General features: G+C 30.5%; 2 protein-coding genes across 5 annotated transcripts; both read right to left on the bottom strand.

Annotated features, from left to right (window-relative positions):
- Positions 1-91: 91 nt before the first annotated feature.
- LOC109119589 (uncharacterized) lies at positions 92-5,479 on the bottom strand. 4 transcript variants are annotated; one of them, XR_011214759.1, is made up of 7 exons: positions 4,460-5,479; positions 4,241-4,364; positions 1,789-2,056; positions 1,659-1,692; positions 918-1,198; positions 656-740; positions 100-564 (listed from the first exon to the last, which is right to left on the bottom strand). XR_011214759.1 is itself a non-coding variant. In XM_069293727.1 (6 exons), exons 3-6 carry the CDS (start codon positions 1,832-1,834, stop codon positions 402-404), a joined length of 324 nt encoding a protein of 107 aa, XP_069149828.1. In that variant the 5' UTR covers positions 1,835-2,056; positions 4,241-4,364; positions 4,460-5,478; the 3' UTR covers positions 92-401. The 4 variants fall into 4 exon arrangements, 1 of the variants encoding a protein (XP_069149828.1); XR_002026852.3 differs by lacking the exon at positions 918-1,198 and having other exon boundaries at positions 108-564; positions 4,460-4,530; positions 4,712-5,463; XM_069293727.1 differs by lacking the exon at positions 918-1,198 and having other exon boundaries at positions 92-560; positions 4,460-5,478.
- Positions 5,480-15,108: 9,629 nt separating this feature from the next.
- Positions 15,109-19,253, bottom strand: LOC101249981 (L-ascorbate oxidase homolog). The gene is made up of 8 exons (XM_004232653.5): positions 18,818-19,253; positions 18,637-18,746; positions 17,033-17,303; positions 16,836-16,938; positions 16,404-16,749; positions 15,912-16,277; positions 15,710-15,788; positions 15,109-15,615 (listed from the first exon to the last, which is right to left on the bottom strand). The coding sequence occupies exons 1-8, from the start codon at positions 18,974-18,976 to the stop codon at positions 15,403-15,405; spliced, it is 1,647 nt and encodes a 548-aa protein (XP_004232701.1). The 5' UTR covers positions 18,977-19,253; the 3' UTR covers positions 15,109-15,402.
- Between the last annotated feature and the right edge of the window lie 244 nt (positions 19,254-19,497).

Genomic DNA, 19,497 nt, shown 5'->3' with positions numbered 1-19,497 from the left:
AGGAGGTCCTACTATTCATTATTATTTAGATTTTTCACATGCTTAGTTGGGGAATAGAAACACTAATATTCAAGCCCACACATGAAGGGGATCAAGGTGTCGTAAATATATAATTAAATATATAAAATTAGCTTACCCTTTCTCGGACTTGTAGCCTTTTTAAACTTTTAGATAAGTCGATTAATATATGTTTTAGTTGAAATTAAACCATTATACATTATAAACTATCGCTGCACCATTACCAGTCTCAGGTGGATGATAAAACTAATTAAGTTACAAAGTTTTAATTAACCTAGGTAAGCTAGGTAAATTTAGACAGAAATCTTGTATTAGCATATACTCAATAAGGATTAACTAAAAGAGTTTTTTTTTCCCTCGAGGAAATAGCTGACCAAAGGGTTTTAACCAAGAGCGAGGTCAAGTGAGATATCTGAACTAAGAGATAGCTCCAAGGACATAGTGTTATGGGAGTCTTCCTCTTCAATCATTGAAGTTGCACTCCTATTTGGCAAATAGGTAATACCATATGCTCGCACAATTTTATCATCATCATCTCCATCCTGCCTAAATAAAAATAAAATTCTCATTAGTAACTATATATGTCAAGTAATGAAAGTTAATTAATAAAAAGTTAATTAAGGATTTCGTTAATTACTCCAATAGTAATGGTTCCATTGAAGAAATCCCTAAACATGTAGCATTGTCCTTCCAATCTCATCTTTTTCTCTGGCATAGGTTTCCTGAAAGGGGTAACATGTAATTTCATATATCATCGTTGAAATTCAATATTAGCTCTGGAGTTCCATTTTTAATAGCAAAAAAAAAGTAAAGAAAAATGAGACGACCCATGGAGGAGGAAAAACAGTAGAGCTTGAAGAAATTTTGTCCAAATAGTTAGTTGTCAAAGTTAGACTAACATGACCATCAAACACGGATTTGTCATTGTTATGATTGTAACGATGAACAAGGTTTTCCTGTGGAAAATTCATTTGATTGGAACCATCAAACATGGCGGCTTTGTCATTGTTATGATTCTAACAATGAACAAGGTTTCCTTGAGGAAAATTCACTTGATTTGAACCATCAAACACAGTGGCTTTGCCATTGATATGATTGTAACGGTGAACAAGGTTTTCCTGAGAAAAATTCACTGAATCTGGACTATCAATTTTGTTCCTCTTCCTCCCATTTACAGCTTCTGCTTCAATCAATTAAAAACTAAAAAAGATCAAACGAATTATGGTAGATGTAATTAATTAACTCAATGGTGTTACGTACTTATATGTGACCAAATAAAATTTTGATCACCCTAACAATAGATCTAGCCTTATTACGACAAGTTCAAAGTCCTTTTCAAATTTGATATGGAATCAGACAAAACTCAAAGAGGGTAAAATGAAACATAAAAAAAATTCCTGAAATGGAACTTCAAATATTATTTCTTTTCTTGATTGCTTCACCTCCACTACTCATTTACTTTCTATTTTATCCTCCTCTTAGATAATATAATAAAGTTTCAAGCGGTTGAAAAAAAATATTCTGAATTTAATTTATGCACCTGAATCACTCCTTTAATTATATATATAACTAGTACATACAAAATCATATAGAAGAAATGGAATTTGATGAAAAAAAATTAAGTAAATAGGGATATATACCTTGCATTTGTTCGTGTTTCATGCTTCTGTACATCTGTTCATATCGTAAAAGTACATTTTCTTAAAGCCAAAAAACTGCTGGTATTAAAAAAATAACAGAATTAAAGGGTTATGATATATTAATAATTACCTGGAGGTGGCTTAATGTGAGATATGGTAAGGCCCTTCACATTCATTTTTGGTGTTGCTCCTAATTATTAGTGTGTGTATATATATAAATAGGTTAACTCCACCAAGACATTCAAAAGCATGGACAAACTGGCGATGAAGATCATGTGTCCATCAAAGTCTTGACATTCTGGGTTTTAGGTATGGTCTTATAGCAAACTCTAATAATTTATCGCTACTGCTTTTTCCTAGCTCCATGGATAAAGAAGGAGAATTTTCAGAGAATCATTCTGTGAAAAGATGAGAGGTTAAGAAGATAGTTAAGTTAGATGAAGAAATAAAGGAGTTATAAATCTAAGTTTTTATGTATAAAAAAAAACTAAAAAGGGAGTAATAAATATAAGGGAGCTAGCTAGCTAGTCACTATTGTCACCATTTTGTCTACTTGTGTCAAGGCTTTTAAATTTACAACGAGGATTTTCTTACGTAAAAATTTTCCAAGTCTTATGAATTTTGATTATGAAGCTGATTTTTTTTTAATTTTGTTCAACTTTGCACTCATAATTAGATGACTCGAAAAAAAGAAGGAAGAAAATGAATAAGGAATTAGAATATTATTAAAAAAGATTCTGAATTTATATTCTTTGTTTGAAGTCGATATGGAAACATTCTTGTGTGACCTTACATGAGATCTTTTCTTATAAGGGCCACCTCAACCTCAATAACGCCCCCCCCCCCCTCCTTAAAGTCACCTTTAAAGTGTTTTTTTTAATCATAAAAATGGTCTAAAGATATCATTGATAGTGTTTGAACAAAGATGTAATCATCAATGTAAAGATTAGCTAAAATACAAAATTAGTGTGTGAAAACCTCTTTTGGCATTTCATGGAGTGAGTTACAAATAATTAACGCAATAAGTGTGTATCTATGATTTATACAAGTGTTTTCGCAAACAGTTAAGAACTTTTTTTAAACATTGAATTATTCATTTATTTTAAACTAAGAAAAAAAGATTCAACAATTCACTTAATAAAAAATAGAAGGAATATAAATAAGCTTCTATGATCTTGAATTCAAAGGAGGATTATGGTGTAAGGTGCGGATTTTTTGAAATTCGATAATTTTTACATAGATTCCGTATTTATATTGATAAATTTATGAAATACCCTATAGTGTATAATTTGTGTATATAACCATATATAATCTATGAATATAAACTCAAAAAAGAAAATAGTGAACTCAGCGGACTATATAGCGTTAAGATCTAAAATATATTTGGTAGGAATCTAGTAACAAAATTAATTTTTTGGTCAAGTGGTATAAATAAAATTAAACTATCCTCCTTGATGATGGTTAGAATCTCTGGGGCACATATGATGGTAATTTTTTTTCTCCATTCTATATTGCTTCTCCATTTTTGTTTTTTATCTCTTAAGAAATTATATATTACAAAATATCTATCTATCTATCTATCTATCTATCTATATATATATATATATATATATATATATATATATATATATATATATATATATACTAATTTACCATTCCATTCCTTTTAGAGCCTTTATTTAAAGAATAATCCACTCCTTTGACGGAAGAGGCTCCTCTCCAGTAATGATCTCTAAGTTTTCTCAAGTGCTCTCTTATATAGTTGACATTTGTCTATTTAATTTTTTAATTGATCAGATTAATATTCTTGACTAAATACTATTAACCATGGTTATTAGTAATTATCTCTTCTCTCCTCTCTCATATCTAATCTCTTTCTTTCTCACTTAATAGTGTAACAAACATTTTCTCTCGTAAAAGAATTATTTTGTTAACAACAAGTCACTGTTCCTTTTCGTTAATTTCACACCATGATAAAAAAAAACAATTCAAAGGAAGAATTCGGGTTATAAAATTTAATTATAAGGTTCAATATAATTAATTTATAATAAGGTCTTTTCATTTTTAATTTCTAGATGATATAGTCAAACACACTTGAGTTAATTAACATGGTATACATCAGAACACATGAGGTCCTAATTAAGTCTAAGCCTTACCATTATTATGCATTATGATAAAGAATTTTCACATGCTTGGTTGGGGATTAGAAACACTAATATTCAAGCCCACACATAAAGAGGATCGAGGTGTCGTAAATATATAATTAAAAACATAAAATTAGCTTACCTTTTCTCTGACTTATAACCTTTTTAAATTTAGAGATAAGTTGATTAACTTACATTTCAGTTGAAACTACACCCTTATACATTATAAATTATCGCTGCACCTTTAATCTAATTAAGTTGCAAAGTTCCAATTAACCTAGCTAAGCTAGATTAGTTTAAACAGCAACAAGTTTCTTGTATTAGCATATACTTAATAAGGATTAACTAAAAGAGCTTTTTTTTTTGTTTTTTCCCTTGAGGAAATGGAAGAGACCAAAGGATTTCAACCAAGAGTAAGGTCAAGAGAGATATCTTAACTGAGAGATAGCTCCAAGGACATAGTGCTATGGGAATCTTCCTCTTCAATCATTGAAGTTGCACTCTTATTTGGCAAACTGCTAATACCATATGCTCGCACGATTTTATTATCATCATCTCCATCCTGCCCAAACAAAAATAAAATTCTCATTTGTAACTATATATGTCAAGTAAAGAAAGTTAATTAATAAAAAGTGAATTAAGGATTTCGTTTATTACTCGAATAGCAATGGTTCCATCGAAGAAATCCCTAAACATGTAGCATCGTCCTTCCAATCCCATCTTCTTCTCTGGCATAGGTTTCCCGGAAAGGGTAAACATGTAATTTCATTTATCATCATTGAAATTGAATACTAGCTCCGGAGTTATCTATTTTTCAGATTATTACAACATTGATGGTGTAAAAAATGTTCAAAATCAAAATAGATCCATTTTTAACAGAAAAAAGGAAGGAAGAAAAATGAGACAAACCATGGAGGAGGAAAAACAGTAGAGCTGGAAGCAATTTTTTCCAAATAGTTAGTTGTTACAGTCGGATTAAGATGACCATCAAATACAGATTTGCCATTGTTATGATTGTAACGATGAACAAGGTTTTCCTGTGGAAAATTCATTTGATTGGAACCATTAAATATAGGGGCTTTGCCATTGTTATGATTGTAACAATGAACAAGGTTTCCCTGTGGAAAATTCATTTGATTGGAACCATTAAATATGGGGGCTTTGCCATTGTTATGATTGTAACAATGAACAAGGTTTCCCTGAGGAAAATTCATTTGATCGGAACCATCAAACATGGTAGCTTTGCCTTTGATATGATTGTAACCATTAACAAGGTTTCCCTGAGGAAAATTCATTTGATCGGAACCATCAACCACAGCGGCTTTGCCATTGATATGATTGTAACAATGAACAAGGTTTGCCCGAGGATTATTCATTGAATCTGCACCATCAATTCTGTTTCTCTTCCTCCCATTTGCAGCTTCTGCTTCAGTTAATTAAAAACCAAAAAAAGTCAAATGAGTTGGTGGTAGACATAATTAATTAACTCAATGGCGTTACATACGAGTATGTGACAAAATTAAATCAATTTTGGTCTCCTAACAATAGATCTAGCCTTAGAAAAAGTAGTTCTAAGTCCTTTTTTCAATTTTAGCAATCCTAAAGGTGATATGGAATCAGGCAAAACTCAAAAGACTAAAATGAAACATAAAAAAAATTCCTCAAATGGAACTTCAAATAACATTTTTTTCTTGATTGCTTCACCGCTCACTACTCATTTACTTTGTATTTTATCATCTTCTTAGATAATAAAATCAAGTTTCAAGCGGTTGAAAAAAAAATCGCAAAATTTAAATTATGCACCTTAATCACTCCTTTAATTATATATATATATATATATATATATATATATATATATATATATATATATATATATATATATATATATATATATATATATATATATATATATATATATATATATATATATATAACTAGTACATACAAAATCATATAGAAGAAATGGAATTTGATGGAAAAAATTAAGTAAAAAGGGATATATACCTTGCATCTCTTGATGTTTCAAGCTTCTGTACATCTGTTCATATCATAAAAATACATTTTCTTAAGGTGAAAAAAATAAATAAAGAAGAACAAAATTAAAGGGTTAAGATCTGATTATTACCTGAAGGTGACTCTTAATGTGAGATATAGTAACGCCCTTCACATTCATTATTTGTAGCACCATCTTTGGTGTTGCTCCTAATTATTAGTATATATATACCAAATTATTAAGTCATCATGATATATAGATCCACTCCTCTTTTTTAATAATGGAATGTAAAATCTTTTTTTTAAAAAAAAAAAGAGAGAATGTTAAGCTTATGATCAACTCCACCAAGATGATCAACAGCATGCACAAAGCGGCGATGAAGATCATCAGTCCATCGGAGTCTTGGCATTTTGGGTTTAACATACGCTCTTATGAAAAACTCTGATGATTTATCGCTATTGCTGTTTCCTAACTCCATGGATAAAGAAGGAGAATTTGCAGAGAATTATTCTGTGAAAAGATGAGAGATTAGTAAGATAACTAAGTTAGATGAAGAGAGAAAGGAGTTATAAGTCTATGTTTTTAAGTATACAAAAAAAAAAGGAGTAATAAATATAAGAGAGTAATAAATATAAGGGAGTTAGCTAGCTAGTCACTGTTGTCACCTTTTTGTCTACTTGTGTCTAGGCTTTTAAATTTAAAACGAGGATTTTCTTACATAAAAATTTTCCAAAGTATTATGAATTTTGATTATGAAGCTGAATTTTTTTATTTTGTTCAACTTTGCACTCATAATTAGATGAATCTAGAAAAAAGGAAGAAAATGTATAAGGAATTGGAGTATTATTAAAAAACATTCTGAATTTCTTATTACTTTATAGGACATTATATTCTTTGTTTGAAGTCAGTATCGAAACATTCTTATGTCCCCTTACATGAGAACTCTTCTATAATGGCCACCTCAACCTCAACAACCCCCCACCACCCTCCTTAAAGTCACTTTTTAAATTTTTTTTAACCTTAAAAAAGGGTCTAAAGATATCATTAATAGTATTTGAACATAGATGTAATCGTCAATGTGAAGATTAGCTACAATACAAAATTAGTGTATAAAAACTTCTTTTGGCATTTGGTGAAGTCAGTTACAAATAATTAACACAACAAGCATGTAGTGTATGACTTATGCAAGTCTTTTCTTTAGTAGTTAACAACTTTATTAAATGAAGGGTAAATATTCTGAAAAAAGCTCAATAGTTTTTTTAAACTTTCAATTATTCATTTATTTTAAACTATGAAAATGAGATTCAACTATTCACTTGATAAAAAAATAGAAGGAATACAGATAAGCTTCTAAGATCTTGAATTCAAGGGAGGATCTATAGTGTAAGGTGCGGATATTTAGAAATTTGATAATTTTTACATCGATTTCGTATTTATATTGATAAATTTATTAAATATCTGTTAGATGTCTAATTTGTGTGTATAACCATTCCATTCCTTTAGAGTCTTTATCTAGAGAAATAATTTAATCTTTTAACGGAAGAGACTCCTCTCTAGTAATGATCTCTCTAGTTTCTCGAAGTGCTCTCTTATATGGTTGACATGTGATTATTTAATTTTTTAATGGATCAAATTAATTTTCTTGACTAAATATCATTAGCGATGGTTATTAGTAATTCTCTCTCTTCTCTCCTCTCTCAACTTTCATCTCTTTCTTCCTCACTGTTGAATGTCTTGAATCGGACCCGTTACAAACAGAAAAGACGGGGGTCTCGCTGCCCAAGCCTGTTAGGGCGTAGCTTAGCACTATATATATATATAGACGCTATGGCAAACCCTATTTTTGTAATTCTGTTTTTGCCTCTATAATAAAACTGCTCCCTCTCTTCCCGTGGACGTAGCCAATTTATTGGTGAACCACGTAAATCTGTTGTCTTGTTTTTCGTGTTTATATATTTTCTCGTATTATCTCAAATTCCGCACAACACTCACTTAATTATGCAACAAACATTTTCTCCTATAAAAAATTTGCTTTGTTAACAACAAGTCCCTTTTCCTTTTCATTAATTTCACACCATGATAAAAGAAGACAAATTCAAAGGATGAATTTAGGTTATAAAATTTAATAAATTCAACCCATGAGACTATTTTTTTGAAGCTTGGTTCCATAAAACTCTATCGTCTTCTTCTTAACATCATTTTTTTTCAATTTGGATTTTTTGCAAAAACTAACTAAGAGATCTAGAAAGGGCTCGAAAAATGGGTAGAAAAATATTTTTTCATCTATTTTTTCGGTGAAATTCTCCATTTATTTTTTGGGTTTTCTTTTCTTGTGGTATTTATAATTGTAATCTTTAATTGGGGCTAATCATTACATTTCAGTTTTTCTCTTTTGAGACTCTCCCTAGTTGTTCATATGTAAGTGTAAAAATATTAAAATACTGATGTAATTTTAATTTTTAATTGTTTGATTTACACGAATGATGTTTGATTGCTCTATTTTTCGGAGAATTTTGAATGGAAAGAAGTAATTCTTTGCTGATTGAGAAAAGAATGAAAGGTGGGAGAATTGCTAATAACCATGACTAATGATATTTGGTAAAAAAAAAAGGTGAGAAAGTAAGAGATGAGAGGTGACCGAGAATTAGTAATAATAATGGTTAATGGTATCTGGTCACAAAAATTAATCCGGTTCATTACAAGAATAAATAGACACATGTCAATTATATAAGATCACACTCGAAGAAACTAGAAACATCATTGCAGGAGAGGAGCCTCTTCCTTCCTTTGACTAACAGTGCACATGAAAAAAAGATTTTCTTAGAACTAAACGATATTTAAGGTTTCAAAAAGAATAATTTTAAGTATGAAATGAGAAATTGAATTAATTATATTTTGAATTGTATTTAATATACCTTTAATTTAGAACAATTTGATACTTCTTTGTATCTTTTAAGAATCTTATTACACACCTCTAATAAAAAAGATATTCAAGCAGTAGGTTTTATTATAAAAGTATTTATTGAAATTATCCTTTACTTTTCTTAAAACATCTCACTTAATTAGTATAATAGTTCTCGACGGTCAATGGTTGATCCAGAATTTTCGTTGAAAGGTGCGATGTATAAAGAAGTACGTAAAAATTCCAAGATAAAAAACTGAGTGACATGGGAGGAAAATATTATTTTTAATCCGCTAAATTTAATTTATATTGTCATGGTGTATTTAGCTTCTTCCTACTTTACCCTATTCCATCGAGCTTTTAAATTTTCTAGTGAATTTTCTTTTTCTTTTTTTACAGTAATCTACTTTTTTTCTAAATTTTAAATTAGTGTACATTCAATCATATGTTAGTTTAAAAACCATCAAGATTCTTTAGAAAGATGTAAAGATCGAGTTATTAATATTATAGTGCACATTCATAAGATAAATAAATGACATTGTCGATTTTTTTAGTTCATTTAATTCAATTTACTAGGTTAATCATTTGTTAAGAAAACAAATTACGAACCAATCAAATAAGTTTAGTTTAGTTTTCATCGACTTGAAAAAAGTAAAAAAGAGCTATAATGAAATTTTTTTTAAAAAAAATCAATTAAATAGATTTTATTAAAAAAAATATTCACAACTTTTTAGTCGTTGCATTCGGTTGATCTGAATTTACTTTATTCTATATAATAGTTTTCTAATTCAATTTTAAATTTAATAACAATTCATCATTTTTTTCAAAGAGTTTCTTTAAGTTAGTACATCAGAAGAGAGATATGTAGAAATAAAATGAGCAATACAAATAAGAATAATAAAAGAACAAAATATTTAAAATGTGACTAATAAATTTAAACAAAAATAAATTAAGAAAAAGATATAACATAAAAAGAAAACTAAAAAAAATAAAAAAATAAATTGAATAAACCTATCACACTCGATGAGAATCGAACTCAAAACCTGCAACATAACAATGAACCCCTTACCAGTGAGCCACACTATTAGTATGTATTTACTTAACATCAGAACTCCACCTCGTGCATATCGTATAATTTTTCGATAATGGGGTTCGGATTTAATCATGTCATACTATTTATGTGGTTGTAATTAGAGTTATTCATTAAGGATAAATCAAAAAATTCAAATAAAATCGTTTCCAAATTTAAAAATTAAATCATTTTAAAAAATATCGACTAATAATGAAATACGCTTACATAAATTGAAATAAATATAATAATAAATACCTAAACGGATTTTTCATACAAAATATAATACTATTAACTCTTATTCATTTCATTGAAAGTTAACTTAAAATACTATTTATGTGACTTATTTTTTCTAAATATTAACACACTCCTTTATTTAGAAATAGTTTAACCAAACAAAAACGAGAAAACTAAAAACATTTAATTCCTCCTTGTGCCAAAACAAATGCACCCATATAGTTTGAATTAATTATTTATGTTTTTAAAAAGAATGTATTAACTTATGTCATCGAAAGACCAAGGGGCTGTTGGTAGATCTAATTTTCTAATCATATTTAAGTAATAACAAGAATGAAGAATGGTGAAGTGAGGCCAAAAATAGAAAAGATAAAGCTGACATAATATAGGCAAAATTGTGTTTGTCCTCAAGGATACAATTCCAAATAATTTTCCAAAATATTTACTTTGATATAATTTTAAGTATACAAGATGCTCAACAGCATACACAAAGCGGCGATGAAGATCATGAGTTCATCGGAGTCTTGACATTGTGGATTTAACATATGCTCTTATAGCAAATTCTAATGATTTATCGTTACTTCTATATCCTAGCTCCATGGATAAAGAAGGAGAATTTTCAGAGAATTCCAGTCCTTTCATCATTTTGTTAAAAAAATGAGAGAGTAGGAAGATAGCTAAGCTTAGATGAAGAGAGAAAGGAGTTATAAGTCTATGTTTTTTAAGTATACAAAAAAAACTAAAAGGGAGTAAGTAGTAAATATTCTGAATTTCTGATTACTTAACAGAATTTTCTTTGTTTGAAGTCAATATCGAAATATTCTTGTATGCCTTACATAAGATCTCTTCTATAGGGGCCACCTCAACCTCAACAACCACCCACCACCCTCCGTAAAGTCACCTTTAAAGTTTTTTTAACCTTAAAAAATGGTTTAAAGATATCATTAATAGTGATTGAACATAGATGTAATCGGTAATGTGAAGGTTAGCTAAAATACAAGTTAGTGTGTGAAAACCTCTTTTGGCATCTGGTGAAGTCAGTTACAAATAATAACACAACAAGCGTGTACTGTTTGACTTATACAAGTCTTTTCACTAGAAGTTAAGAACTTTCTTAAATGAAGGGGTAAATATTATGAAAAAAGCTCAATAATTTTTTTAAACTTTGAATTTTTAATTTATTTTAAACTATGGAAAAAAAATTCAACAAATCACTTAATAAAAAAAGAAGGAATATAGAAAATAAGCTTCTATGATCTTGAATTCAAAGGCGGATCTTTAGTGTAAGGTGCGGATTTTTGAAAATTCGATAATTTTTACATAAATTTGATATTTATATTGATAAATATATTAAATATCCGTTAGATGTATAATTTGTGTGTATAACCATTTATGACCTATGAATTTAAATTCAAAAAAAAACAGTGTACTCAGCAGACTACATGGCGTTAAGATCTCAAATATATTTACTAGTAATCTAGTAACAAAATTAATTTTTTGGTCGAGTGGTAGAAATAAAATTAAACTTGCTTAGGTTCAGCTATCCTTCTTGATGAGGGTTTGAATGTCTGGGCATATATGATGATTATTTTATTTTATTTTTCTCCATTTTATATTACTTCTCCATTTCTATTTTTTACCCCTTAAGAAATTATATATATATATATATATATATATATATATATATATATACTAATTTAATATTCCATTCCTTTTAGAGCCTTTATCTAGAGAAATGATCCACTTCTTTGATGGAAGAGGCTCCTCTCCGATTTCTCCAAGTGTTATTTTATATAGTTGACATGTGTCTATTTAATTTTTTAATTGATCATGTTAATTTTCTTGACTAAATATCATTAATTATGGTTATGAGAACGTAATTCTCTCTCCTCTATCATTTCTTTCTTTCTTACTTGTTCTGACCAAATATCATTAGTCATGGTTATTAGTAATTCTCTCTCCTCTCATTTCTTTCTCAATCAGCAAAAAATACTTCTTCCCCTTCAAAACTCTCCAGAAAATAGATTGAAATTCGGGAGAGTGACAAACCAAATCTGGGAGAGGGGAGATAGGAGAACGAAATATATGTATACATTCAATTTTCTCTCGCTTTATACAAAAAAAAAAACATTTCATACATTTGTGTTTGTATAAAAGCGAGAAAGGCGAGGGTCGAGAGTGGCGAGCGAGATTCCACCAGAGAGAGGTGAAAATAGAAATAAGTTGTTATAGGGTACAGTTAAATCAAACTATATTTATAACATTTATTTGAATTAATAGTTTGCTATTATATATACAATTTTTCCAAAAACATTTCACTTAATTAATATAATAGTACACCAAAATCTGCATCGAAATATATATATACTTTCTTCATTTTAGCTAATTATGTGAACCTATCTAATTTGACTAGTCTCGCAATCTAAAAAAAAGATGAAATTTTTACATGTTATAATAAGATATTATAAACTTGTGATTCTATTCCTGTCATACCATTTTTGTGATTTTAATTAGAGTTTTTCATTAAGGATAAATTCGAAAATTCAAATTAAATCGTTTCCAAATTTAAAAATTTATCATTTTAAAAAAAAAATAGACTAATAAAGGAAACATGCTTACATAAATTGAAATAAATATAATAATAAATAACTAAATTGATTTTTCATACAATATAGTACTATTAATTTGTAAGTACTTTTTTTCATTTCCTTGAAAATTAACTTAAATTACTATTGATGTAACTTGTTTTTCCTAAATTTTAGCATACTCTTTTATTTAGAAATATTTTGATCAAACAATTATTTATGTTTTTAAAATTATTGTATTAACTTATGTCATCAAAAAGACCAAGGGGCTGTTGGCAGATCTAATTTTCGAATCATATTTTAGTAATAACAAGAATGAAGAATGATGAAGTGAGTGTTTGTCCTCAAGGATACAATTCCAAATAATTCTCCAAAGTCCTCATAATTTAATAGATCGATCAAAGCTCAACATATATATTAAAATCATGTCGGCCCCACAGGCAAATGTACTCTATAAAAAGATAATGCTATATTCGTTAGCTAATTACTTCCTCAAACATGGTATTAACAAATTAAAAGTTTTGCGTACGCCATTTATTATATTATATTGAGTTAGAGCTAGACTAGACAACAAATCATATCTGTGATTTTTCTGTAATTCATGATGTCACAACAGACGTGAAAATAGGATTTTAATTTAGTGTATAGTTAATTTTGAACTGTATATAAGTATGTACATGTGAAAATAGAGTATAATTAAGGGTGTGTTTGGTATGAAGGAATTTTTTTCCTAAAAAACAAGTAGATTTACGACTTATTTTTTCATGTTTAGTTGATGAGTAGAAATTTTTTTTAGAAAATAATATTTAGTGATGAACGAAAAATATTTTTTATTATTACTAGAGTAAAAAATAATTTTAATAAAAAATAATTTTTGAAGTTGAAAATTTTTTTAAAAAAAATTATTTTTTTGGGGGGTGGCAGAGGGGCTGTAGGGGGCTGGCGGGGTGTGGGAGAAGTAGGGGTGAAAAATAAAAATTTTAAGTTAAAAATATATTTTTAAAATAAAAAAAATTTTTTATGGGGGATGGTGGGCAGACAGAGGATGGTAGGGGTATGAATTAAAAAATAAAAATTTCAAGTTGAAAAATATTTTTTAAAACAAAACTAATTTTTTTTGGGTGTGTGGGGGGGGGGGGGGGAGGGAGGGGAGGTTGCTGCTCGAGTGGTGGTGGTTGGATTGGGGGTTGGAGGCTAGGAGTGAAAAAAATATAAAATTAAAATTGAAAATATTTTTTAAAAGTAAACTAAAAATTTATTCTGAGAGGTGAGGTGGGTAGGGAGGTCGCAGGTAGAGGTGAAAAAATTAAAGTTTGAAGTTGAAAATATTTTTAAAAAACAAACTTAATTTTTTTAGAAATTAATATTTTTCAAAGGAAATGTAATTTGAAGTTGGATGAAGGAAAATGAATTGATTTAGAAAAAATTTTCCAAAAAAATTTTCCGAAACAAATATGAGAAAATTAGAAAATATTTTTCAAAAGTTATTTTCGCACCTACGAAACACAAATCTCATTTTGTTTGTGGTCATGATGAATAATGACCATTAATAGCTTAGGAGTAGTAATTAGGCCCAAAGGAACAAGTACTATTTAGGTAACATTGGGCTGAACTGCTCCCCTGAATCAACTATAAATTAATGACCAATTACTCAAGAATATTTTCTCTTGTTGTAGTATGTAAGACCGAGAGTGAGTTACTCGAGTAGTAAGTATCCTTGACTTTCACTCTGAAGATTGTGAGTTCAGGTCATTAAGGGAGTTATTCGTGTTGGAAGTTAAAAGGTGTAAATGGAAAATGAATAGTTACGACTTTTATGAAGAGTTGTGACTTTAATGAAAAATTGTGACTTTTATGAAAAAATTGCGACTTTTGTGAAAGGTAATGACTTGTTCGAAAGATTGTGACTTTTCCAAAGGTTTATAACTTTTTCGGTAAGGGTCAATAAGAACTTTTTCACACTACCCTTTGTTCTCTATAAATTGAGGAATTTCCTCTAATTTTAAGAATATAATTTCTAGATTTCTTTTCTACTACTAAATCTAGTATTCTAAGTTTACTTTACTGCCGTTGAGTGGCTCGCTAACACCAGCGTTTTGGGTAGCAATACACTATGATTGAGATCATTCTATCTTGGGAGGACATATTACAAATCAAACCTCGGATACTAGAGGAGAATAATTTTCCTTAAGGGGACACCGTACATTTAGTTGGCTTGATCTTCTTTTTATTTTTCTAGATTCTGGTATGTGTCACATATTTTAAATTTGTGAATTAATTTTTGTCTATCTTTTCTTCACTGGTTCATTAAACTTCGGTAACTTCGTGTTTCTGCAAAGTTTGTTAGAATCAATAAAAAATTTTAAACACAGACGGACAACAATTCTTAGTGAAAAAAAATTCGTCTATTTCTAATATGTTTCTGATTTTAGTTTCTCTACTAGTTTTAATTTTCTAGTTGTGACAATGTTCTTTAACTTTGTTATGTCTTACCAAGTTCGTAAAGTATTGTTCCAAATATTTTAGGAATACAAGATAAACAACAACTCGAATGACCTTGAAGTACAGAAAGTTATTCTCAGCTAATCTATGTAGGTTTAACCAAAAGTTTGGGGAAAAAATAATGAGATGTGAAATGATACAGTTGAACAATTAAACACATGATACAAATATGATATAGAAGGAAAAGAAGAGACTAGCTATAAGTCATAGCGCAAACTCAGCTTCTTTAACTCTTTCCAGATTAAATCTTTCCCTTAGCTCACATTGATATACGCCGGTCACCCTCTCGTGACAGAAAACTACTACATTGTTTCAAAGAGGCCTAGTACGATGACCTCTAGCTTTGCCACAAAGAATAGCATTCTTTGGTATTGGGAGTTCATCTCTCCAAGAATTGGCTGGGGAGTAAACTCTTAAGTAGAATTGTTGACCCAAGTACCTCCTTGACCAATTCTCAGACCTTATGTTCCACATTCCTACATTGTCCAATGCCATGTATATTGCGGTCCATGACTTAGGATACACCTGAATTACATCAAACAAATACGTTGGAACATAAGTTTAAGGATGTTTTAGCATTGAACAAAGTTGAGATGATGTGTTTTGAGTTTTGACATACCTGGACGGTGCAACGTGCAATTGTGTCCCTTAAGTTGTAGTGTGCTCTATTTGCTGGAGTCCATTGTCCACCATCCATCCTGTTCATTCACAAAGATAAATTAAGAATCACGAGGACTAAATGTAAGAAAAAAATAGTAATTTTGATGAAGATAAGGAGGCTTTTCTTTTTGTTTTCGTTTTGGGGGAGTATGATGATATACCCGACAACAAAGAAAGAATAGCCATCAATATGCCATGATTGGACAGTGTTCTCCCAATTTTGGAAAATGATCTCAACGTAAGATCTGAAGTTAGCTGCCATAACTGGGGTTCCAATATAGGCATTTCCATTGTAAGGCTGGTCGGAGATACTACCAAGGTTGAACACTCCTCCAATGTTGAAGTGATCAGCCAGCTTTAGTGGGGTGTCCGGATCAGTGTACGAAACACTGTTGACAGCATATCTCTGTTTGCCATTTATATATGGAGCAGAGTTGGCAAGCATGATTGTGCGCGAAGGCTTGATCAATCCATAATGATAAGAACCTTGAGGATTAGGCCTTGGTCCACTTGCAGTGAGATTCCAACTGATTTGACAATCAACAAATGAAGACTTTTCAGTTACAGAATGGAAGTGATACTACCTAATCAATCATGGATCATTTTCTTTTGTTTGATAAGGTAAGAGAATTAGACAAAAGACAATGTATTACCGAATAGATCTGGCCTGGTAAAGGGACCAATTAATTTGAGTAGTAGGCCCTCCAGGGGGAGGTCCAGAGACTTTTGTCCATGAGTTGCTGTAGTGAAGAACGGCAGTAGTGGTTAGCACTCGTGTGGTGAATCGTGAAGAGACCACGATGTAGTAGTCCTTTGGAGGCTGATTGGCAGTGACTAAAACTGAATAAGATTGTCCTAGATGGATGTCAAGTGAAGTGTAGGTTGTCTGAAGTGTATGTGATCCCTCAACTTCAACCAGTTTCATCGTGTGCCCTTGAATTCTGAAATTAATTGATGTCGCAATCCCCACATTAGATATCCTGAACCTATATGTCTTACCTACACATTGAGTTTAGAAATGTTAAGAAGACAAGGCACATTACAGAAAAACAAGATTCTTTTAAGCAGACAAGTTAGCAGTTTACCTTGATCAACTGTAAATGTGTATCCGTTCCATCCTCGACCATTGATAATAAGACCATCAGGTAACGGAAGATCATGACCACTATCTAAAATGTACTTCAGTTGCTGCAAGAACCAAATCCCCACATAAAAATTCAGCACCAAAATCATTCAAGTTAAAACATTTGAAAAGATAACTAAGCCAAACAGATGGACTCACCCTGTGACTTCTCTTGTACAAGTCTCCAGCTAGTACAGTGAAATCATGAGCAGGTGGAGCAAAAGGTACTGGAATTCGAGGACGGCTATAGACTCTGATGGCACCATATCCTCCTGCTGCCTTGTGCATTGCAAGTGATGGGAAGTAGAAATAACTACCTATCTGGTCTTTTGCTTGGAGGGTATAAGTGAAGTTCTTTCCAGGTAGGATTGGACAAGTTGTGCCATAAACTCCATCTTGCCATGAGTTCCTCCTTTGTTGTATACCATTCCTGAAACAGTTGTCAATAAATTTTTAAGTCTCAGAAACCAAAAATTCTCGAGTTAGTCCATACTCCAGGAGCTAATTTTATCAGCTTATATTTCATGGTATTTATTAGTATTTTTTTTAAGGTCTACAACATATACTTGAAAGAGTCCATAGGTACTCAGCATGGATTGGTCATTTTGCTTAATCAGATGGAACTAGACTTCAGTAGCCTTCATTATTCAGCCTTCATAATGCTCTAATAATATAATTCCCTTTGTCCCTACAGAATGACAAGCCATTTTTTCTCTGTTATCAAGGTTCATGTGGCTTATTGTATTCCACATATAAAATTGGGATAAAATTTAGTAATAGTTCATGTCAGAGATCTTTAGATCTAGCACGTGGGCAGTGTGTTTCTTCGTTGTACCAAAGATTTGTTACCCCATGTCATATTAATTCCATGTCTCTCATTAAGACTATAAAGGTTCATTGGTCGGTAACGAGTTATTCCGTAGTAAATTATCCTCCAATTGCATTCCAATCAAACACAAGATAGACTCATTCTAAATTTAATTTCGAGATTAGTTATCTATCGTTCGTCCCTTATACCAAAGGAGCCAAAGTTCCAAGTGAAGACATGAAAGCTATGTTTGACAACTCAAAATGAAAAGAGACAACAGCCAACTCACTCACATTGACAAGACCAGCATCTAAATAAGTCTAATTCCTACAGCTCATACCTCAGTTGTGTAAACTAAGACCAAAAGGCACATTTACTCCTTAAAGACAAGTCCCTACCAATCTTCCATTTTAATCATAATTAATTCAGATTCGAGACGTGCATAACCCACTTAAAGGGAAACAGGGGTCACTGTTAGAAATCTCTTTATTTCATTTTATGACTTGAATTCGAAATCTTTCAAAATCTTTATTAAAGGATCAAGGATCTCATCCCCATACCTCCCCCATCTTTTTCATTCCAAAAGACACCGTTTAGCTTTTTGCAAAAAAAAAAAATTGTATTATTTTGCTACACTTTTCTATAGTATAATACTGCCATATTAGGAATAACAGAAAACAAAATCGTTAATTAGCAAAAGAAGAAATGAGGAACAAAAACAAACATATTAATGAAGCAATATTTGACACGAAAAATGGTTTAATCAAAGAAATTTCACTGTTCATGAACGTACAAAGAAGGCAAAATGTTAAACAGATCTGCGTTAAAAAAAAAAGTTTTTTGTATCTAAAATTGTTAATCACATTGCATAACAGCCAAAAGATTGCACCATTTTAATATATTAACAGAGGATTATGAAATGAGAAAAAAGAAAACATTTTGATTAAAATCTTACCAAGAAATGAGAAAAGGTTCACTCAAGTAGTTGTAGACACTGATAATCAAATTGTCATTTGTTACACAATCAATCTGTGGCCCTGGAAACTGCCCATTTATCAAGATCCCCTGCCACCAAGGAAAACAGAGCGTTACTTGAATCGCCTCCAAGAAACCTACATTTAACAAGAATTATATACCTGTTGTTTGACACCCAAAGGGTAAATATCTCCGTAAGTGATTTTCCAAGTGTAGTATCGATAAGGATTGTCAGCATATATACATTGTAAAGTAGTAACTAACACAAGAATAATAGTGAAAATGAAAGAACAATGAACATTAAGGCTCTTCTCCCTCATTCTGTGTTGTTTCTCTTTCTACTTTGTTGAAAAGAAAATGAACTTTTTCAGGTTTCCCCTTCTTCTCCAAAATGGAAAATGTTGGGAGGGAAAAGAGAAAGAGAAAAAGGAGTGAAGTAACAGAGGCTTGTGAGTTGTTTGTCAGTGAGAGTGGACAAAATATATTGTGAATTGAGAAGGACTAGCCCCTGTGACCCCCTTTCACATGCACCTGGAATTTATGAATTTAAATATATTAAAAAAGAAACCACGAATGATCCACATTAACAAATTAATCGAAGTTTTAAGTTGTGATGGAGTGATAAATATCCTTAATTATAAACCTGGGGTTTGAGCCTCGTATAATGTAAATCCAAATTTAGTCAAATACCCCTCAATTTTGGGTTTTTCGGGGTGAACTCAAGGTTACAATGTGGTACCACAACACTGAATGAGAAATTATGAATAAAATTAACTGAATAAGTCTTTTCCCTATAAAATTATCTTTGTTAGAAAGTATTTTACCAAATATAAAAAAAAAA

Source organism: Solanum lycopersicum, chromosome 2, assembly GCF_036512215.1.
Source record: "Solanum lycopersicum chromosome 2, SLM_r2.1".
NCBI lineage: Eukaryota > Viridiplantae > Streptophyta > Magnoliopsida > Solanales > Solanaceae > Solanum > Solanum lycopersicum.
This window is presented reverse-complemented; position numbering and strand designations above follow the sequence as displayed.